The sequence below is a fragment of the Lepisosteus platostomus genome, chromosome 6 (assembly GCF_059453375.1).
Source record: "Lepisosteus platostomus isolate fLepPlt1 chromosome 6, fLepPlt1.hap1, whole genome shotgun sequence".
NCBI classification, from domain to species: Eukaryota; Metazoa; Chordata; class Actinopteri; order Semionotiformes; family Lepisosteidae; genus Lepisosteus; species Lepisosteus platostomus.
In genome coordinates, this window is record NC_142616.1 from 48463670 (window position 1) to 48487245 (window position 23576).

Sequence of the window (23576 nt, forward strand, 5' to 3'; positions counted from 1 at the left end):
CGCAAAGTTATCTTGTATAAACTCAATAAGTTTCTTGTTTAAATACTATTTAACATAGCTTTCAACAGAGTTCCAGGGAAATTAAAAAAGAAAAGAGGTCACTCAAGTAATTGGCTTGTTTGCTTTATGCAACTAAATTAATTTAGTTTTTTGATAGCAAGGGTTTTGAATACAGTACTTATACAATCATGATTTTTCCATTTTATTTCATATTAATTATTAATATTAATATTTCATATTAAATTATATTTTTTGTTTTTGATTAGAATATGTGTGGAGGTTGTGTATATAACAAATATTAAATGCTTCTTCAACCTGTCACGACTGCAAGCTTTAAAGTAACAAATTCTGAAAACTGCAAGGGTTTGAATATTTTGCTAGGTACTATAGCCTTGCTGTCATCTCAGTTATAGCTTTCTGTCACTTAAATTATAATTACTTAACTTAGTTTAAACATATAGCAAATTAGGTGACAACTTGTTTAATTTTTCACTTGTAGAGACAAGAATGCTGTAAAGGGTTTTACGGTCCTGAATGTAAGCCTTGTTTAGGAGGATTTCAGAACCCCTGCTATGATCATGGGACTGTAAGTATGTTTCTAAAACCAGGTAAAACGTATTTTCTTCAGCACAGATCTGCAAAGTATTGATCAAGGCCAAACATGGGTTTGGGGAAGCTAAAACCCATCAAAGCTTTAAAAATAATTTGTAATTATAGCAAATATTGTAAATATTAATAACTGTGGAATATATCTAAACCCAATGTAGCTTGCTGGGACAGCTAGTGATTCTGTTTATTACTTAAGAAGCTGTGACAGGATAGATCTTCACGGAAGAAATACCTCAATTTTCTTCTTCCTTCAACAGGGTCATGGCCAAGTATTGCACAGTTTGAACAACATTAACTGTAGTTACCATTTTTATATCAGGAGCTGGTGTTTGTTATTAGTGCCATGTTACCAGAATCAGTGCCATAAAGTGACTTTCTATGCATTTTAAAGTTTAGTTACAAAGGCAATCCATTTTCTTTTAAATGAATTGTTTACATTCAAGTGATGATTACCATGCCCTGACTTGCTATTGTAAGAAAAATGTTGTTCTCTTGCTTTTGCAGTGCAATGACGGGATTGAAGGGAATGGAACATGTAACTGTGCACCAGGCTTTAAGGGCATTGCCTGTCATATATGTTCAGACCCAAACAAACATGGAGAAATGTGCGATGAAGGTGTGTAAGAAATTAAAAAATACTTTTATTGTGACATAAATTCTTTTTGTGACCATTCCTGTTTCTCTGCCTGCCAGATTGCCAGTGCCTGCATGGCATGTGTGACAACAGGCCAGGCAGCCAAGGAGTGTGCAGGGCAGGGTCATGTAAGGAGGGATATACAGGAGACTTCTGTGAGAAGACTTCAAAGCCCTGTGGCCCTGTGGGCTTGCTGGAATACTGTCACATTCACGCTTACTGTAGCTACACTGGAGACAGCACAAAGTGAATATTATCTATTTCTTTATCTATTTACATACTTATACAGTATATACAATATTTGTTTGATAGATTACTTGCTTCATATACACTATTTGTATATGTAAAGAGAGAGAATATTAATTCTTCAAAGTTAAAATATGTTAAAGCTTATTCTTTTTTTTCTGAGGACAGTTTTTAAAAAAATATGCTTAAATGAGAATGAATCAGCACAATACATTAGATAACAGTATATTAAATTCACAAATGATAATTACATTAATCAACCAGAAGACAATTTAATCTAGAGTGGCATCAACCAGAAATGGCCTGAGTGCTATTACATCATGACTGAATGAAATGAGAAGAGCTCTAAATAGATCAGTATATCTTGATCTGTCTCTCCTGCAGGTGTGTTTGCATGTCAGGGTATGAGGGAGATGGACATTCCTGCCTGCCCATTAATCCTTGTAAGAAACCCAATAGAGGTGGATGTTCAGCTAATGTAAGTCACACATTTATTGGCAAGGTGTTTATGCCATTGTTATTTGCTCTTCATGTTTTTGAGATTTGTGGTTTCAAATAATTCAAATCAGTTCTAGCATCAAGGCTTCATTGTGAGTAGAGGTTTGCTCTGTGCATAGATTGCGAGTTATTTAAGGACTTTCTACTAAGGATCAAAGAAGCATAAAACTCTATTCACTATTGCTCTTAATTTATCAATAACACTGTATTGGACAGAAATAATGTTTTTCAATGGAAAATGCTGAAGTATATTAAATACATATTACTGAAGAATATTGAATTTACATTTTTAATGATATCACTGTCTTTGCTTTAAGGCAAATTGTGTCTATGTGGGCCCAGGAAATGCCTCTTGTGTGTGTAATGAAGGCTGGTCAGGAGATGGACATGTGTGCGCAGAGATTAATAACTGCCTGCTGGAGAGCAGGGGTGGCTGCCATAGCAATGCAGATTGCACTTACTTAGGCCCAGGACAGGTATTCTCCCCTTCCTTTTACAGAAAATAAATTTGCTAGGCTTTTCAATACATTCAGATATCAATAATGCACATTTATTTTGCATTTAGCTTTATAAAAGCATATTCGTTGCAGTTGAGAAATAACCTGTATTTTCACCAACTAACTTACCTCATACTGTTCTACATCTATTTTTTAGAGTGAGTGTGTTTGTAAGAAAGGCTACATGGGAGATGGTACGACATGTGATCTTATAAATCCTTGTTTGTCTGACAATGGAGGCTGCCATTCATTGGTTTGTATAACTATTTTGACTATTTGCTTAAGTGCACATGCAAGGAAAAGTTTAAAATGGTTTCTTTTATATGCAAAATTATTTTTCCTTTGAAGTCAGAAGATGTATTATCCATAGAATAATAATAATAATAATAATTGCTTACACTTATATAGCGCTTTTCTGGACACTCCACTCAAAGCGCTTTACAGGTAATGGGGACTCCCCTCCACCACCACCAATGTGCAGCATCCACCTGGATGAATAAAAAACTATTATTAAAATCATGTGCCACTGATGGGGTAAGAATGAAAATAGAATGGAATGTTTTCCTTTTCTGACATGTTTAGTTATTTGCATTTTATTACTGCACAGGCCAAGTGTAAGCCTTTGGAAGACGGTGGACGTGAATGTGTCTGCCCTCAGGACTATGGGGGGAATGGAGAAATATGCTTTGGCAACATCTTAATAGTAAGAAAATTACATCATAAAATATTCTAATATTTTAGATAGAGAAGAAAACTTCAGCACAATGCTTTCATATACTGTAAATGTCTGAAAAATAATAGTGGTATAGTGCTTTTCATTCTTCAATACTACATAACCATATAAAGTATGTACAATTTTTGTCCTCATTGTTTTAACAAGTTGTTCTTGTATAAGATAATGTATGTTTAGAAATGTGTTTTTTGTCATTTATTTAGGAGCTGGAAGGCAATTCAGATTTTTCCAGCTTTCACCAATGGATCAAGGTGTGTATTTATAATTTCCCTGCATCTCTGAAAGGCAGCAGCATTGTGGTAAGTGCTGCTGCCTCACAGTTCTTAGATCCTCAGTTCAATTCTAGCCTGGGCACATGGTTCTCTCCATGCCCATATTGCTTTTCTTCTGGTGTACCAGTTTCCACACACTCTCCAAAGATGTGCTATTGAGGTTAATTGGCCTCTCCTAATCATCTCCAACACATACAGTATTTGAAGGTAAAGTTGTGTGTACCCTCCCATTGACTGTCCCATACAGGGTATATCCTGCCCTGTGCCAGTTGTCTGTTTGGTTAATATGTGCTTCACTGTGACCCTGTACTGAACTAAACTACTGTAAGTGTTTACTGGAAATGGATGGAGACACATTACAGCTGTACAGTATATTTTTTTAACTATTGAATCCTTTTCTTTCATTGGATTTAGAATGCAAAAATGATTGAGACATTCAGACCTAATGTAACTTCAGTAAAAATTTTTATTGTTTTTCAAGTTCAAGTGTATTGTCATTATACTCATATACAGGTATATGGTATACTGAAATGCTATTTAGCTAGCTCTCAGACGTTAAGTAGTACAAAAAAAGACAACAGGTAATGTGCAAAACAACATTAGATGTGAAAAAAACATACATTAACAGAATGAAATAAAGGATAGAGAATTATGGGGAGTGAGCTTTTTGACATGTAAGGTAGAGGTAGATTTCAATGTATGTTTGAGTTTTTGGTAAGAAAGAAGGCACTGTGTGCTCAGATCGTAGGTGAGAGAGGCTGGGAGTTTAATAGTTTGATAGTGCAGGGGTAAAAGCTGTCTCTGAGTCTGGTAGTCCGGGCCCGAATGCTCCGGTACCGTTTTCCAGATGGTAGAGGGTCATACAGTCTGTAGCTGGGGTGTGTGGGGTCTTTGATGATGCTTAGAGCTTTCCTCAAGCACCGTATGTCATAAATGTCCTGTATGGATGGGAGGGCAACCCCAGTGATGGACTGGGCAGTTTTCACCACCAGCTGTAGGGCTTTGCGGTCAGCAGCACTGCAGTTGCCATACCACACTGTGATGCAACCTGTCAGTGTGCTTTCTCTAGTGTATCTATAAAAGTTAGTGAGGATCTGGGGACATACTGTATCTTAGCCTTCTTCAAACCGTCTTTGGAAGTACAGGCGCTGTTGCGCTTTCTTGATCAGACAGGTGGCATTGAGAGATCATGTGAGATCCTTAGTGCTATGGACACCAAGGAATTTGAAGTTACTGACCCTTTCCACTTCAGTCCCTTTGATGTGGATAGGGGCATGTCCGTTTTGGAATTTGCTGAAATCAACGATCAGCTCCTTGGTTTTGCTGACATTGAGGGTGAGCTTGTTGTCTTCACACCACGTTGTAAGGAGATTGACCTCCTCCCTGTAGGTCCTCTCATCATTGTCTGTGATCAGACCTACAACTGTGGTGTCATCTGCAAACTTGATGATGGAGTTGGTGTTGTGTTTGGCCTTACAGTCATGGGTGTAGAGGGAGTAGAGTAATGGACTAAGCACACACGCCTGAGGTCTGCCTGTCAGAAAGTCCTGAATCCAGTTGCAGAGGGTGGTGTCGAGACCCAGTGCACCGATTTTCTTGTCTAGTTTCTCTGGAATTATAGTGTTAAAAGCTGAGCTGTAGTCGATGAATAATAGTCTTGCGTATGTGTTCTTTTTATCCAGATGGGATAGGGCAGTGTGTATGGAAAGGGAGATTGCGTCATCTGTGGATTTTTGTTGTATCTTTGAGCAGAAACTTTCCGATTTTGATCCTGGAAGCAATGTAACAGCTCTCGTTCCATCTGAAGATGCTATTAGAAGTTTAAATGAAGAGGACGTGCAGTTTTGGACAGACCCTTATTGGCTACAATATTTAATTAAGTAAGTGCTAGCAAAAAAAAATTAAGAATTTATTTAAGAATTTAAGTATTGTACAAATACATTTTGTACAAACTACTTATGTGACTAAAAGAGCATCGTTATTGTAATTTCTTTTTTGCTAAGAGTATGGTTCTCTGTTCCTAGAGTACACTTTTTGGAAGGGGTATTTACCAGCGATGACCTAAAACTTCCAGCAAATAAGAATCTTTTGACACTCAACCCACACACAAAATGGGAAATAAAGAATAGAAGTGGGGTATGTTGTGCAATTTCTTGCTTTAAAATGGAGAAACAAAAGTGTTTCTTCTAATTTTCAAGGAATCTCTTTCATGATGTTAATAGATGCCTCAGATTAAAAACCTCTATTACTGTAGATCATATGTGTGGCTCATAAGCCAGATATCTGTAATGTGAGAGAAATTATTTTTGTGCTTACTTTCTTACAAATATGAAGGCTTTCCTGTCATTAAAATGTACACATTGAGATATTATTATTTAATGATAACAAAGATGGATCAAGTTAATAGTTTTAAAGAGATGTACTTTGCTTTTGCAGGAAGTAATGATACAGAATGCAAGTATTTTCATTGCTGACATTCCTGCAGTGAATGGAATGATTCACATAATAGATAAGGTAAGCCCAGATTCTTTTGACTGCACACCAGACTACAGACAATAGCAAACCACTCTATGTTTCAAAGGAACATGATACAATGAAGCTGTACATAAGGGGTTTGCAAACATTTAAGAGCAAGGGCCACTAAAAGTTTTTTTACTAACCTTGCTGGGCCACCTGAGTGAAATCCCCTATCTAGCCAAAAAACTCACCGACTGGAATAGGTCGCGTTTCTCCGAGCACATCTCCTCCGCGATGTCTTGCATACACTGCTTAATAAACTCACTGTCCATGAAGGGTTTGGCAGCTGCTTCTAGAAGCTGTGATACTTGATAACTAGCTCGGGTAGCCGCAACATTTTCTTCGAATTCTCTTGAAAAGTTTTTGCTGCCCCTGAAGCGACTTTTTCAACTGTTCTATTTTTTCCCTCCATCCATCTCCTGTGTATTCCGAAAACTGATGTTTTGTCTCGTTATGCCTTTTTATATTGTATTTTTTAATCCTGACGGATAAGACAAGGCTGAAATTGGCTTCTTATTCACGTTTTTCGTTCCACCTTAAATGCTGTCACTGTGTTGTTATGTCGCCTTTCGCCTGTAGATGGCTCTCTACAGTCATTTTTAAATGTTCTAATCCGGATGGATTTCTGTACATAATGTATCATCAGTACAGGGAAATAGTAAATAGTGACTGTCCAAATTGCATTTTTGTATGAAACACATTTCAGAAACTCGAAAACCAAGTTTCAAAACTCACAATAACACAAACTGGCATTTTAGACAACGAGTAAATAAGACAAAGGCAAAACGTTAATTAACTGGCACTATGCATATTTACCAGGACATTGCCTTCTGATCATTAAAAGTATCATATTCTTGCATTTTACAAGATATTTAAATATAGCAGTATTAAATGGGACATTTAGAACATGGCATATGAGAATAAATGGTTATCTGAGGATGAGCAAAGGGTGTTTGCACTTTCTGCTTATTGCTATGAACCTACCCCCTGGTTATAAAAACGTCTCACAATTCTAAAAGTGAGATAAGAGAGACAATGTAACAGAATATCAAAATCCTGAACTTCAGGAAATTTTAAAATATGACCCTCTGAACATGGCATGAGAGAATGCATTGGGAAAACCTGATTGCACTTTCTGCAGTATTGCTATGGCCCTCCCTCCTGATTACAAACTCGTCTCACAATTCTGACACTGAGCTGTAAGAGACAACGTAGCAGACCATCGAAATCCTGAACTTCAGGAATTTTTACTGTACCGTTTTTTAAATATGACCCTCTGAACATGACATGAGAGAATGCATTGGGAAAAAGTGATTGCACTTTCTGCTTAATTGCTATGGCTCTCCCTCCTGATTATAAAAACGTCTCAAAATTCTGACACTGAGGTCACTCCTACCCCCTCCATGACATTCTTGTTGGAATAAAGAGCACTTTCAGCAACAGGCTGATCCTAGCACGGTGTGACAGGCAGCATTACAGAAGGTCATTCGTGCCTACTGCCATAAGACTTTACGACCCAACCACCCTATGTCTGGGCAGTGGCAACACTGACCTGTTGTGGCACCATACCTGTACACCTGAAACCTGATTCCTCTGTAACAACTGGTGCTCTGTCTACATCTGGTTTATAGAAGTGCAATACATGGAAGTGGAATGGGCAATTTATTTATTATTCCCAACTCTGCAATAGTTGCAATGGTTACCTACTATGTGCAATATGCTTGGGAGTGTGTAATATCTATACTGTGTATTACATCTTCCTTGTGTTCGGTATATTTATACTTTTTTGTGCGTGTGCTTTTTTCTGTTTTTTTTTTGTAATTCTTTATTCCTTTTTTAAAATGTATTTACTGTTTCGCATTACTAAATTTGTACTGTACTGTGTTGATTGTGATATATCAGGTGGGTAGCTGCATCAGCATGCATAGGCAGCAAAGGAACAAGTAATAGGTTTATTCCATGCTGAAAAGAGAAGAAAGGAAACACAACATTTCAGCTGTGGAGCCTTCTTCAGGTGTAAGAAAGATAGGGCAGTCAGCAACGATAATTATCTTTTTATCTTTGCTGACTGCAGTTTATCTTTGGTGACAACATCAAAAAAGTTAAAGAACTTTTATGGGTAACCGCTCCACATCTTCTTCCTTTTATAACTAACCACATCAGATCCCTCAACTCCCACTCTATCAGTTTCTCACTTCAGAGAACGATTAAAAAACACAATCATCTTATACTGGGCAAAACCATCAACACTCCTCCCACTTCCACCAGACCTAACCTTGTTGTTATCATACCCTCTGACCTTTCCCTTTCGCGGGTTGAGCGATCTCTTCTCAGCAAAAGCCTTAATTTTGTACTAGCCCCCAAGAAGCTGGACATCCCCCAAACCCAAGTCAACCTCAACTGCCTTTTACCAAATGATTATCTTTTCTGACTGCCCTATCTTTCTTACACCTGAATATGATGAGTGATTTTGTCTCTCTTACCTTAGTGTTGGAATGTTAGGATATTTTGGTAATGAGGAAGGAGGGACAAGGCAAGGTGCAGAAGGTGCGCTATTTTGTTGACTATAAATTCTCACATGCAAGGTTCAGTTTTTATAATCAGGAGGGAGGGCCATAGCAATACAGCAGAAAGTTCAATCAGTTTTCCCCAATGCATTCTCTCATGCCATGTTCAGAGGGTCATATTAAAAAAACGGTACAGTAAATTTTCCTGTACTTCAGGGTTTTGACAGTCTGTTACATTGTCTCTCACACCTCAGGGTCAGAATTGTGAGACGATTTTGTAATCAGGAGGGAGGGCCATAGCAATTCAGCAGAAAGTGCAATCACTTTTTCCCAATGCATTCTCTCATGCCATGTTCAGAGGGTCACATTTAAAAAACGGTACAGTATAATTTCCTGAAGTTCAGGATTTTGCGTCTGTCAAATTGTCTCTCACACATTGGTGTCAGGATTGTGAGACGATTTTGTAATCAACAGAAAGTGCAATCACTTTTTCCCAATGAATTCTCACATGCCATGTTCAGAGGGTCATATTTAAAGAACTGAACAGTAAAATTTCTTGTACTTCAGGATTTTGATAGTCTGTTACATTGTTTTTCACGCCTCAGTGTCAGAATTGTGAAACATTTTTATAATCGGGGGAGGGCCATAGTAAGAAGAAGAAAGTGCATCACCTTTTCCCAGTGTAAGTTCGTGTTATTGTGAGTTTTTAAAATTGGTTTGCAGTTTTCTGAGATATATTCAATACAAAAATACAGTTCGCACAGTCGCTATTTATTTGGAAATTCCCTTTCACTCTGGATGTCTACAGTATTCCATCCGGATTAGTACCGAAGAGAGCCATCTACAGGCAAAAGGCGATATAACATCACAGCAGAAACATTTAAGGTAAAACGAAATACGCGAATAAGAAGCTGGCAAATATGAAGCCAACTTCAGCCTCGTACAGAAAAGACACATTACCTTTTCTTTCCAAGGGACACGAAAGTACTCTCTGACCATTTGCTGTTGAATTTTCAACCCTCTGCATCGATCTTTCTTTTTTTCAACATGGCAGGGATAACTTACAGATAGTCTCTTGTCAGTTACAACCTGCTTTCAAACAAGATAGCATACAATACACGTCATTTGCTTGACTGAGCCAATCACGGCAGGCAGCAAAAATCCAAATGAATTTACGGTAAGAATTAGTTGAAGCACAGGCGTACTGTATGTAACCTAGGCTAAAGCTGACGTCTGATACGCTAAAAGTAAAATGCATCGAGGTGCTGTTCTGCAATTGACTGTTAGTGCTGAGAGAGAGCAGCAGAGCTAACAAGTAGAGAACATTGGATTTTCAATATCTGATGCAAAAAGTAACACTCGAGATTCAGACAGTAGTGAGCTGCGGGCCACTCAGAAAAGCGGGCCGTAGTTTGCCGACCCCTGCTGTACATGAATGAAGATACTGTACGTATGTATAGCTATTTAGAAATATTAAGGCAAAGTAATGTTATTTTTTCCCATTTATTTTTAAATTAGTGAAAAGATTTGGAACCAGCTTATTAGGAAAAGTAACATGATTTTTGATAAACTGGTAGTAACTTTTGTCTCAACAGCACCGAAAAGTGTCTATGTTTGAAAATGTCTACATTTATAAGTATGTAAATATAAGCCTTAATGGCATCTCTTTGTTTAAAGGTTTTAAGGCCACCGCTCACAGATATCCCCCCGCCACCCCCACCTCTGATGGAGGTCCTTAATAAAACACCTGCTTTCAGCCTCTTCAGAGATGCCTTGTGGGTAAGACTGCAGTACCCTAAGTGAGATTGGTATTTGGTATTTTGGAAAGCGTACTGTTCTTTTTTTTAACATGATTATGTTTTATTAGTATGGCTATTTCATGGTCTATTTAAACAAATTCAATTAACATGTTTTTTAAAAATACTTTTATAATTACATATATTCTAACTAGCAAATGTATCTCTGCAGTTTTCTTGTGGTAAAGCAATCTTGCATACTGCTATATAACTCCTAAAAGAAGATGGTACAACAGTTCTCTTTTCTGTTCCCTTTAGCACTACAACCTAATTAGTGAGATCCTTTCATCAAAAAAATTCACCATTCTTGTTCCTTTTGATAAGGCCATTGAGAACCACCTCAACAAAACAAATTCCAATGCTCTGGTAAGTTAACTGTTCCTAAAACATCATGATGGTTTAGACCTTATTCTTGGTTCAAGTACAGTAAGTACATCTTAGCCAATTCCAAACTACCTTTTTCTAGACCAGCCAGGGAAGATCAATTTTAATCAATACTCTTTAATAAAGATAATACAGGGAAAAAAGCAGTGTTGTTAAGGAATTTTACTAATCCTGTAAAAGAATTCAAGAAAATAATTCACTTTATCTTGGTCTTTAGTATTATGAAAAGAAAAGAACAGGTGATAATCTTAAGCTTCTTCAATTCATGTGTATCAACAGGATGAAGATGTGTTAAGATACCACATTATAGTTAAAGAAAGACTTTTTCCTGAAGACTTGAAAAATGGAATCCTAAAAAGCACTTTGATGGGTCAATCTTATCAGATTATGTTTCACAATAATAAGCAAAATCAGGTAAGTCATACCAGAAAGATGTTCTGATCCAGTTTAGTTTCTGTCCACCTCCTAAAAGTGATACCTAATTAATGAAAGACATTTCAAAAACATATTTTCTGATTAATTACTATTTTATATTTCCTCTTTTTAGACATTTGCCAATGAAGTTCCTATGAATTTACATTTTAATGAAACAAGAAATGGTGTGTTAATAGGCATAAACCAGATTTTAGAAATTCATAAAAACCGCTGCGACAAGAATGTTACATTAAAAGCCAAGGTAAATCTGACACTTCCCTTTAAAAATTTGTCCTTTTTGATAAAAATGGGAAACATGATACCAATAATGTTTCTATTTTTCAATGTCATAAAATGAAAATAAAGTATTAAACAACATGCTATTCCTACTGATTATTTTCAAAGTCCTGTAGCATTAACTCTTTTCATTTCCAATTTAAAACTGGTAGGCAGTGCAATCATTGTTCTGTATGCTGTTTCAAGCGACACATTTGTGTTAAAGCAAGGTTATAATCTTATGTACAGTACCACTCTGCATGTGAAAGTACCTCATCGTGTCTTTCCTGGTGTGTGTATTTTCAGGGGCGATGTGGTGCTTGTGATGGATATCCCAGGTGCTCAGAAGGGTCCACTCCTGTGAGAGTTACTCATTCCCTAGTCTCAAACTTCAACACACAGTATTGTATAAATCTGTGGCAATGGTTCTATCTACAGTGGATATAAAAAGTCTACACACCCTGAAATTGCAGGTTTTTGTGATGTAAACCCAGAAATCAAGATAAATCATGTCAGACATGTTCCATCTTTAATGTGACCTTGCAACCAACAAAATTCAAGAGAAAAACAAATAGATAATTATTTGGAAAAATAATTGAAATTAAAAAGCCTACAAAACCCTGGTTGCATAAGTGTGCACCCCCCATCCAACTAATACTTTGTGGAAGCACTTTTTGCATTTATTACAACAGTATGTCTTTGTGAATAGGTCTCTATCAACTTAACATACCTGGACTTTGCAATTTTATCCCACTTCATGCTCCTTCAAATTTTATGAGGCATTTGATGTGCACAGCCCTCTTAAGGTAATTCCACAGGTTTTCTATGAGATTGAGGTCTGGGCTCTGACCAGGCCATCCCAAGACTTTGATCTTCCTTTTCTGAAGCCATTCCTTGGTTGACTTGGATGTGTGCTTTGGGTCGTTATCATGTTGGAAGCTGAAATTCCTCTTCATCTTCAGCTTTTTGACAGAGGCCGGCAGGTTTTGTGCAAAAAATCTCCTGTTATTTTGAGCTAGTCTTCATCCCATTTATCTTGACTAGAGCCCCTGTCCCAGCTGAAGAGAAGCAGCCCCAAAGCATGATGCTGCCACCACCATGCTTCACATTAGGTATGGTGTTCTTTGGATGATGGGCTGTGTTGTCTTTGCGCCATACATATCTTTTAGAATTAAGGCCAAAAAGTTTAACCTTTGTCTATCAGACCATAAGACATTTTCCCACATGATTTGGGGTGATTAGACGGGCTTGGATGTTCTTTTTTATGAAAAATGGCTTCCGTCTTGCCTCCCTACCCCAAAGCCCAGACATGTGCAAAATATGGGTTGTCACATGCAAAGAGTGACCAGTGCCTGCCAGAAATTCCTGCAACTCCTTTAATGTTGCTGTAGGACTGTTGGTAGCCTCCCTGATAAGTTTTCTCCTTGTCCTGTCATCAACTTTGGAGGGTCATCCTGATCTTGGCAAAGCCCCTGTGTCTCCACTTATTGATGATAGTCTTCAGAGTGCTGCATGGTACATCCAATGCCTTTGATATTCTTTTATACCCCTCTTCTGATCAGTACCTTTCAACTATAAGATCCCGTAGATGTTTTGTCAGCACCTTGCGGACCATGGTTATCCCAGTAGGATGCAACCCGAAAGTTTCAAGGAAATCCTACAGGAACAAATGATTTTTATTTGGGGTTAATCAGAATCATTTTCATTAATGGCAGGTGTATGCTACTTACCTTTGGACATGATTTTGAATGAGATTGGTTAACTCTAAACACAGCTACAGCCCCCATTATAAAAGGGTGTGCATACTTATGCAACCAGGGTGTTGTAGGTTTTTTAATTTCAATTATTTTTCCTAATAATTATCTATTTATTTTTCTTTTGAATTTTGTTGTTTGCAAGGTCACATTAAAGATGGAAAAATGTCTGACATGATTTTTCTTGATTTCTGGATTTGCATCACAAAAACCTGCAATTTCAATAAGGGTGTGCACACTGTTTTTATATCCACTGTATCTAAAGCAGTAATATTTTTAAAACATTGCATTAAAATGTGAAAAGGCAAAGAGGCATTACAGTATGTATCTATTGTATTTCAGTATTTTAAACAATGACTATTTTATTACACCTAAACTTGATTTCAGAAACATACAGACCGAGGTTTGGGACATTTCAGGAAGTTGTAAAATTGACTTGCTGTGCCTAATGTAAAGTTCTAATACTTTATATCTGTTCACTAAAAGCTAAAGCCTCTATCAGCGACTGACTGCAAATACAGAAAACCAAGAAGAGGGAAAAAAAAAACAACATGGCGGACAGGTTGCGCCTACGAATGTTTGAAAACAACTCTGGTAATTTGTGGATCATAAATATTTTTATTTATATTAAATACAGTAGTCTCTTTTACTGCTGAAGTAAGTAATTGCCTACCAAAGTAAGTAAAAAAAAATATTTTATTTTTTTTTGCAATGGGAGTGTAGTGCATTACATACAGTTTACAGTATAGAGTATGTTTGTGCCATTTGCTTAGATATATTTAAATTGCCATACATTTTTGAATGTTGATCAAGTAAAATAAATGGAATGATGGTTTATCAGATATCTGCAAAATTATTTTAATGTAACTTAATACTGCATATATTTGCTTTGAAAACGTGTATCTTGATTTACAGTATTATCTGCACGGTTTACTTTTTCAATTATACAAACTGTATACGTATGTTGCTCCAATCAGATGATGGTCAGAACTGTCCAAAATGGCTGCCATCCCAGCCACCTCTGTGAAGGGAACAGGGCACAAATATAGAAGACTGTCAAAATGCATTTAATGAAAATAGTCTTGCAGTCTTACAAGCTGTGACCTGATGTGCACTTTCAGTGAACCCAGTCTGAATAATATTGAGATATGAATGCAGTTAATGGAAAAAACTGTGGTTTCTGTTGGTTCCTGATTGCACTGCACAGACTGTCTAGTGCAAATTGAACAAAATGTATAATATCTATTTTTAAATTGTTATAACAATTATAATACTTTGCTAGTGAGTTTTCATAAATGTTTTGTAATATTTTTGCATTTGAAAGGACCACAGCTGTTGTCCAGGTTATTTTGGACATTATTGTTATAAATGTCCTGGAAAACCAGGAAGCTGGTGTTCAAACAATGGCAAGTGCCATGATGGCATTTTTGGGAATGGAGAGTGTCTGTGCAATGAAGGTTTTCATGGTACAGCTTGTGAAAACTGTGAACCTGGACGGTATGCAAAGGACTGTAAATCAGGTAATTTAAGTTTTGTTGTTGTTTGTGGAGTATAAATCAATGCGTTTGTTCTGGGGAAGGGTTACAAGTATATCACATATTTCAGACCCTATTGTTTCAAATAGTTTTTAAGATGTGGTAATTTAAAGCAGTTTTTTGTACAGTTAGTGCCTAGGATATAGACATGGCATTGTAAAACACTTTGTCTGCCCTAATACAGGGGTTATTGATGGTACTGCAGGGGGTTCGTGAGTTTGTGATGGAAACGTCAATGTCAAATTCAGTTCAATTTTAAATATATATATATTTTAAAGTAAAATACATTACATTAAAACAATCGAATGTAACACTTTAGTCTGACTTTATAAGCAAAAACCAATGACCAATTAGCTGATAGAATTAGCCTGTCATGTTGTTAGCACATTTTCATCATATGCGATCATGTGTATCTTGATGTGAAAGATGAGATGAGAGTATGTCTGTCAAAGATTGCCCCCAGGATTGATGATCTGTGCAAGACTCACAGATGTCCCATTAAAAAGGTAGGTCTATGCCAGTGCAATTGATCCACTGAGTGAGCTTTAAATGTTTGTTTTGAGTTGTTAAATAGTCCTATTAATAAATAACAATGTAATAATAAGTCGTTTTTACAAAGTGAAAAGAAGCATGTTAAGAGGGTTGCTGTAGCATTTATCTACATTAATTGAATGGTTTGATTTAGTTAAAATCTCAAGGGGGTACTTGAGGCAAATAATCTAGGTTGAAGGGGTTCAGTTGACAAAAAAGGTTGGGAACCCCTGCCTTTATAGACTGTCAGTCCTTGACTTTATTAAGAAATTATGCGTATTTAGTCTTTCATATTTTAAAAATGGTTTTGAATCTTTCAAAAAGACTATATTGTTCTTTATGTTCAGTCAGATGTTTTGCAGACTCTAATGTATGAGCGAATAAATAAATACTGATGGAAAAAAGAAACACAACATTCTGCAATGAGAACATAGTTATAGCTTATGTACTTTCACAAAAAGTTGTCAATTTGTTTTAAGCCCTCTGACCAGCAATACAGCTTGTGCAGTGAGGCATTGCAACTTACCAATCACACAAAGCTCATTAGGTGCACTTTTACCCAACGAGGTCTAGGTGGAACAATGCCTGATCAGTTCACCTTTAAAAAGGCCTTAATTCAAAGCTTAGGTCACTGCAAGAAAAAGGCCAAACTTTCAGTTTTCTGTGCATTCCATAATGCCTCGAATGTCACCAGAAGCAAGGGAGAGGGCCATTGGCATGCTGCAGGCAGGCATGTCATGTGCCAGCGTTGCCAGACACTATGGAGTAGGCAACTCCACTGTGTCTCGACTGCAGAGAAGGTTTCAGCAGACCGGCAGGACAGATGACCATCCAAGATAATAATAATAATAATAATAATAATAATAATAATAATAATAAAAAACTTTATTTTATATAGCGCCTTTAAAGGTGGCTTCTCAAAGCACTTCACAGAATGACAATAACAATAAATAAAAATAATACACAAGATATAACACAATTACAATATACAGGGGAGACCGTGGATGGTGGTACTAAGAAAAGTAGAAGCAGAGGGGTAAAGAATGGAACCAGTTAAGTAAAAGCTAAAGAAGTAAAGAAAGTGGTTTTGAGTCTGGATTTGAAGGATTTTAGAGAAGGTGACTTTCTAATATCCTTGGGCAAAGAGTTCCAGAGCTTGAGGGCATAACAGGAAAAGGCCCTGTCACCCATAGAATGTAGATGGGCTTGGGGGACAGTAAGGATACCAGAATTAGAAGAGTGAAGGTTGCGAGGTGGGAAGTAGGGCAATAATAGTGCAGACAGGTACTGAGGTGCCAAGCCATGTAGAGCATGAGCATGAGCATGAGGATTTTAAAGTCTACACAGAATTTGACAGGAAGCCAGTACAAGGACTCCAGGATAGGAGTAATGTGATCACTTGCACTAGACCTGGTCAGGATTCTGGCTGCCGAATTTTGATCCAGTCACCCTCGAGTGACCACACCGGAGCAGGACCGGCACATCAGACCGGTCCATCTGAGTGCTTGTTTCAGACCTGCCACTCATACTGCTGCAAAAACTGCCAGCAGACACAATGCCTGCATCAGTGACAGGACAGTGAGGCTCCATGCTGCTGGCCTTGACCTGTCAGAGGCCCTCTGCTCAGACCTCCTAGAGGTCACACCCGACTGGCTTGGGCCAGACAGAGGCTGCGATGGACTCTTCATCAGTGGCATCAGGTCCTCTTCATGGATGAGTCACTCTTCAGCCTGGTCCATGCAGACGGGAGGGGCAGAGTGTGGAGGAGTAGGTGTTTACTTTCTTATTTCCATCAGTATATAATGGGGTAGGGGTGATGTAATTCAAATTAAGTCAGTAAGTTATTTATCACATGCAGGAAATTCAAAACTCTTGATCCTGTAATTCTTACCTTCACAAGCATATATTCAAAATTAATATTACTCAAATGACAATTAATCTAGTAAGGCATACAAGGATCTTTAAAATGAGACCAAGATTCAGTCTGTTGATCAGAAATTATAATATTCTTGAAGCCTGAGTAGGTACAGAAATTCCTAAAGAAGACCATATCTGTTTTGACTGTGCCATTTGCAGTATTAATATTTAATTTTGTCTCATGTCCTTCCTCTACTAGACAAATTTATTTACAAGTTATGCTTTAACAGGCTGGTCATAAAACAGATAGCACAAGGGGGTTAGGTATTACGTTTTTGTTTTTGTGACCTTTACTCAGTGAACCAAATCAAAAATAAAAAAAACATCTTCAGCATGGTGGTAAGGCCTTGATCTCTCTAGGCACATTGGTAGGAGAGGGTTATTTTCTTTTCATCAATATCGATCTACTCCATTTTGTAGCGGGGTTTAAGAAGACAGTGTAACAACACAATGATGAAACACAAATGTCAATGTGCCCTCCTTTCTTTTATGCTGAACTGAAGCTAAGCAGGTGTGAGCCTGGTCAGTACCTGGATGAGAGACCTCCTGGGAAAAACTAAGGTTGCTACTGGAAGAGGTGTTAGCGGGGCCAGCAGGGGGCGCTCACCCTGCGGCTCATGTGGGTCCTAATGCCCCAGTGTAGTGACGGGGACACTATACTGTAAACAGGCGCCGTCCTTCGGATGAGACGTAAAACCGAGGTCCTGACTCTCTGTGGTCATTAAAAATCCCAGGGTGTTTCTCGAAAAGAGTAGGGGTGTAACCCCGGCATCCTGGCCAAATTTCCCCATCGGCTGTTATCAATCATGGCCTCCTAACAATCCCCCTCTGTGAATTGGCTTCATTACTCTGCCATCCTCCCCACTGATAGCTGATGTGTGGTGAGCGTTCTGGCGCACTATGGCTGCCGTCGCAGCATCCAGGTGGATGCTGCACATTGGTGGTGGTGGAGGGGAGTCCCCATTACCTGTAAAGCGCTTTGAGTGGAGTGTCCAGAAAAAGCGCTATATAAGTGTAAGCAATTATTATTATTATAATTATTAACACAGTGTGTCCATAAATTCCTTTTCCCTTATGTTTTAGGAAAAATCAGAATGCAGGCTGTATTGGCTTTCTGTTTTTTTTGCATTTTTGAGACTTAATTCTGTATGTACTGTAAATATTGTCCATAAATTCTGAAAGCATATATTTTTATATATATATATTAATGTCTTACTAGCATACAGTATATCATTTTACCTCAACTATACTTTCTCTCTAGGCTTTCATCTCTAAATATTCATAACTCTGTATCATACCTCTGTGCATTGTAACTCAAAACAGGAGAACTACACAATGAAAACATTGCAAGCTGCTAATTGGCTGCCCTCATAGCGGCTCTTCTGTAGCTCATTGCCTGGTCTCTTTTACTCTTTCATCATCAACACTGCTAGTCTCACCCTCAATGGCTCTGACCTTCAGTCCATTTGTTCTGTCTCTTAGTTGATCTGTCACTGTAAGCCACTCTGATCACTGTTTCAGCAGCTTGAAGTCTTCTGCTCATGAATCAGTTCTGGAACTCTCCTGCAGAGCTCCTGGGTGTGTAGTTCTCACCCCGTTACTCGCTAACTCACACTCCAGTTTACAGAGAGCAAACATTTAAATAGAGAGGAGAACAGCTTTCAGGTTTGTAAGGACTGACAGCTTTTCTCTTAAATGATAACTGGGCTAACTGCCTTTCAATGATGTATAAACATTTTTTTAAATTAATGTGATTCAATACCTGAATGTTCAAACTGAAGACTCCTAAGGGTAAGATAAGTTACACGAAGTATTAGTAAAAACTCAAGAGAAAAAAAAAACTGAAATATGTTATCTGTATAAGTATTCTGCCCTGTGAACTCAAATTTTGATAGAATCAACGTTGGTTGCAATTATAGCCACAAGTCTCTGTTTAAAGCTTGATTAATTTTGCACACAAACTTGGTGCAATTTTTGCCTGTTCTTCTTGATAGATTTACTCAAGTTGCTTGGGAATCGCTTATGGACTTTATTGTTTACACTGATTTTGAAAAGGATTTCAGTCAGCACTTTAACTGGACGACTCAAGGACTGTTACTTTTGTACACAGTCCTGTGTTCATCTGGCTTTTTGCTTTTGGTTATTGTCCTGCTGCAAATTGAGTTGTCATCCCAGTTTTAGGTCTGAAGCAGGTGTTCCTCTGTAAATAATTTCTCTAATAATTTACTTCCCAGACCCTGCATATGAAAAGCAGAGCTATAATGTTTTTAGGCCAAAAAGTTTACATTTTGTCTTGTTTGACCTTTTGTCAAATATTTGTGGGATATGAGATGTTTTCCACTATGCCATACAGACCAACTTTGTGGATTGACTGGAATATTGTTGACTGACTCATGGAAAATTTGTTCTATCCCTGCCATTGAACTCAGTAGCTGTTTCAAAGTCACAGTTGGCTCACTATACAGTGTGTGCTAAATCTAAGAAAAAAATCTAGATTTAGGGGTGTCCCACTAGAGTGTATCCTACTGTACCTTTCACCTGTTGCTTGCCACAATAGGCTTTGGCTCTATCACAACCCCATGTTGGATAAAACAGTTAGAAAGTGGATGGATGAATGGATAACCCATGAATTAGTAAAGTTAATATACACACAGTACCTTTTTGTTTTTCATTTTCTTTCACAAAAATTGTTCCTGTTTTTTCATTGTGTTAAGTATAGGACATAGGAAGATGATATAGATCTTCAGTTTATAATTTAAAGTAGGAAATGATTTACAATTGGATTGTAGGTGCCTAAACAATCTGCCTTGTATTACCTTGTAGTAATCCCTTCTTATTATTTTATACAGTATGTCACTTCTTATTTTCTTGTGAATACATTTGTTTTAGCAGAGATATACACATGCTTAGATTACTCTCTTATGGACAAATTTGCAGTTGTGTAGTGGGATCTTCAAAATCCAGGAACAAATTACATAGTCATCCACTAGCAATATTTAGTTTTATGATACCACAGCTTTTATCTATATTAAATTATTTGTTTAAATATATTGTATTCTTTTTTCATACTCACAACTGTAACTCTATTTATATCACCTAATTTCCTTCTTGCCAATATGGCAATATGGTAAACTGCTTCATTTTCATTTGCCCCTTCTTAGTATGCACCTGTAGTCATGGAAAATGTATGGATGGGATAAAAGGAGATGGGAGATGTCTGTGTTACAAAGGTTGGAAAGGAGCAAATTGTACGGTGGGTAAGTATGGGGCAGGTCAATTTCAATGCACACAGGAGAACTTTGACTATTCTTTTGTGTTTAGTTGTTTTTTAAACTTTAATATCTGTCAAAAGCATAAAATTATAGCACACAGATTCTTCTAGGCATGCAATGTGAGATAGAGGGTTCTCTTAAAAAAACATATTTCAAATACTTTTCTCAAGGTTAGATCAATTTCATAGTCTTCAGCTGAGATGCCCACTCAGTGGATATCAACAGCAACTAAATATAGTGTTGCTCACCAAGTTTGTTTTTGTTATTGTGGTCTCCCACAGATATAATTAAGAATCAGGGCCTCACTTATATAACTTCTTTGCTGTCTTGTTATTATGTTAATAATATTATGTTATTATGTTTATGTAAGTTAGTTAGTAAAAAACAGTGCCAATAACTGCACAAGGAAACTTGTTGAAACCAATCTTGAAAGAGGTAGTATTACATTGTGTAACCTGTTTCATTCTTTACAGAAATTGTGGCTGATGCATGCAATGGTACCTGTGACCAAAATGCCAAGTAAGTGGCAAGGTTTGAGGATAACTTGCACTCAAGCAGAAATCTTAAGACTATTTTGCAGTATCGGAACAGTTACATTCACATAAAATCTAGGATGCTGGAAAATTTAGAAATGAGGTTATTACACTGTTGGCAAGGTTAACCTCCAACAGGACAACAAAATAAATAAATTAATAAAGGATTAAACATTCTCAATCATCAGAGTCTTGTTCCCCACAACCTAACACAACGTGTACATACTGTAGTAGATTAAATCTACATTTCCAGTGCAGTGTTCTAGCTACTACAACTGTTATCTGAAGGGGTTTATGCAGATATGTGACCCTGTCTTGTGTTAGGGTTGTTATGGACATACTGGATGTGCATAGCCAGAAAGTGGCTCTTAAGTGGCCATAATCATTTACACTATGGCTGGTTTTATAAGCCAGTCCAATAATGGTGTTCATGTGATATCACTGGATGAACATAGCATCATTGTGCCTGAGAATTTTTTGTGAAAACTATTTCTTGTCATGAATGTATCATCTTGTCTTCCAAAATCCTACACTTCTACCACATATGGTGCAATAATTAAATTATTTTAGCATTTTATATGTACAATTTAAGTAATTTGAGATGTCAAGCTTCTACAAAAGAGAGGAGGTCAGCCTATTTGTTTCTAGTTTACAATTTGATTGGTTTGATGATTGGTTTCTATTTGGTTTCTACTACCAGCAAAAACCCATCCAGTTATTTTCTGAAAGAAGCAATTGTATTTTAGTTTTCATTTGTTACTGGTTTATGTATCAAGAACATTTTGGTACAGAATATTCCTGACCTTCAGTGAATCTTCATGCTCAGGTATGACTAATCGTGGTGCTTCTTCCATTGTCAGCATATTTATTTATTATTTATAGTGGCTAATAGTGGTCCCCAGTTTCCACCTTTGGTCCTTAAACCTGCAGATCAGAACTCTAAAATCCAAATCACAGATTTTCCAAATGCATTGCAATTATACCATTTTTTTTTTATTTCAGCTGCATCACAGAAAAATTAGGGGCAACTCCTACCTGCTCCTGTTCAGCTGGGTACCAAGGAAATGGGACATTTTGTACAGGTGAGAGATCTGTAAATATATCAGTTTAAGATATTCATCCTGACACCAAGTATTTCATAAAGGTTATTGTTGATTAGTTTAATAAATTTCAGCACATGTAGAGCATAAAGTACATATACTCTGAGCTTCAATGTTAAGATCCAGATAGATAAAAATACCGTAATTTTCACAAAATTCCCAGGAGCAAAAACACTGCGAAAAATAGTGTAAGTTAGTTAAGTGGGTCAAAACCAACCATTTGAAACATAATATATGGCCCTGACTACTTAGTTATTGAAGATCAAGGCATTGTTCAGAAGAGTTCATAAAAGTAAGGTTGTTGACCTCAGTGTCCTGGCTAAATTCCAGAGATGTGTTCAACACAATCTGGCCTCCATAGTTTTTCCTTAAATTTGACTTGATCTGCTGTGTGGTGGAGTTAATGATGGAGAATGGCTCTACAAAAGTGTATTTGCAGTGATACAATTGTTTTGTATTTTTAATTTAAAATAATAGTACATTTAAAAAGTGTAAAATTTCCCTCTTAGAGATCAATCTGTGTGACACCGATAATGGGGGCTGCTCGCAATATGCAAATTGTAGTGAAACAATACCTGGGGAGAGGAGCTGTACTTGTCAAGAAGGCTATACTGGAGATGGTGTCGTGTGCCTGGGTATGTACCAAAATAGGATTTCTTTTCCATTATGCCATCTTTCAACTGTAATCTGTATCTGAGGTATCTCTGAGGGGTACATCCTGATAGGCGTCCTTTAAAACTACTCTAAGTGTTTGACCAAAAAGGCGCTTCTGGAAAAATAAGAATATTTTGGTCACCCTATGTGTCAATGCCAAATGGCAAAGAGAATTATTTTTATGGCTGAGTTACCCCTTACATGACACATTGATAGAAAGAGGGGTGTGGGAATGGGGTAGGTGGTGAAATAGAAAAGTTGACTGTGATTAATAGAATTATCTTTCTATAACTAGACCAAGTTTGTAAATAATCATGCATTACACAGTCACATCCATGGTGATTTAAAAGTAATAGAAATATACAGACAATAAAAGCCAGTGGTTTAAAAGATCATACAAGAAGACTTCTACTCTGACATTGCCTGTGATCAACATGTTCATATCCCCATTTGCTCTTCTGTACTGCAGAGATAGATGGCTGTTTGGAAGACAATGGAGGGTGTCATCCCAAAGCTGACTGCATTAAAACTGGGCCTAATTTAGTAAGACTTACTTTCTCTCTACTCTGTGTTGGAACATATGTGTATAATTGATTTATCTGTCTAAACAATTAATTGATTATCAATCATACATGCTTCCCAGGTGTAGAAGACCTTGGCCATCATTTTTATCTCGAAAGCTCCAGCCTCAGAGAGCTTCTATCATCAGTCCTGAGTAATTGTTATGTTGCAGGATAATATCCTTTTACCTCAGAGAACACAGCTCTCTGATGTTGGAACTTTAATAATGACAATAACGTCTGGGTGTAGGGAAAGGAAAGGCATAGCACTACTTCATTACAAGAACCTTAAGATTATATGGATATGTGAGAGAACTATTTTGAAAAATAAAAGGTC

General features: G+C 37.2%; 1 protein-coding gene across 1 annotated transcript in view; it reads left to right on the forward strand.

Annotated features, from left to right (window-relative positions):
• Positions 1-23576, forward strand: part of stab1 (stabilin 1) — a 75902-nt gene that overhangs the window by 17736 nt on the left and 34590 nt on the right. The window contains exons 21-43 of the mRNA XM_088636143.1: positions 500-586; positions 1114-1225; positions 1303-1489; positions 1874-1967; positions 2305-2463; positions 2642-2737; positions 3092-3187; positions 3421-3468; positions 5242-5369; positions 5514-5625; positions 5926-6003; positions 10191-10292; positions 10568-10675; positions 10973-11107; positions 11241-11369; positions 11690-11743; positions 13624-13731; positions 14462-14657; positions 20282-20377; positions 20866-20911; positions 21928-22007; positions 22535-22660; positions 23149-23222. Coding sequence (XP_088492269.1) covers positions 500-586; positions 1114-1225; positions 1303-1489; positions 1874-1967; positions 2305-2463; positions 2642-2737; positions 3092-3187; positions 3421-3468; positions 5242-5369; positions 5514-5625; positions 5926-6003; positions 10191-10292; positions 10568-10675; positions 10973-11107; positions 11241-11369; positions 11690-11743; positions 13624-13731; positions 14462-14657; positions 20282-20377; positions 20866-20911; positions 21928-22007; positions 22535-22660; positions 23149-23222 — 2451 coding nt within the window. The remainder of the gene's footprint in view (positions 1-499; positions 587-1113; positions 1226-1302; positions 1490-1873; positions 1968-2304; positions 2464-2641; positions 2738-3091; positions 3188-3420; positions 3469-5241; positions 5370-5513; positions 5626-5925; positions 6004-10190; positions 10293-10567; positions 10676-10972; positions 11108-11240; positions 11370-11689; positions 11744-13623; positions 13732-14461; positions 14658-20281; positions 20378-20865; positions 20912-21927; positions 22008-22534; positions 22661-23148; positions 23223-23576) is intronic.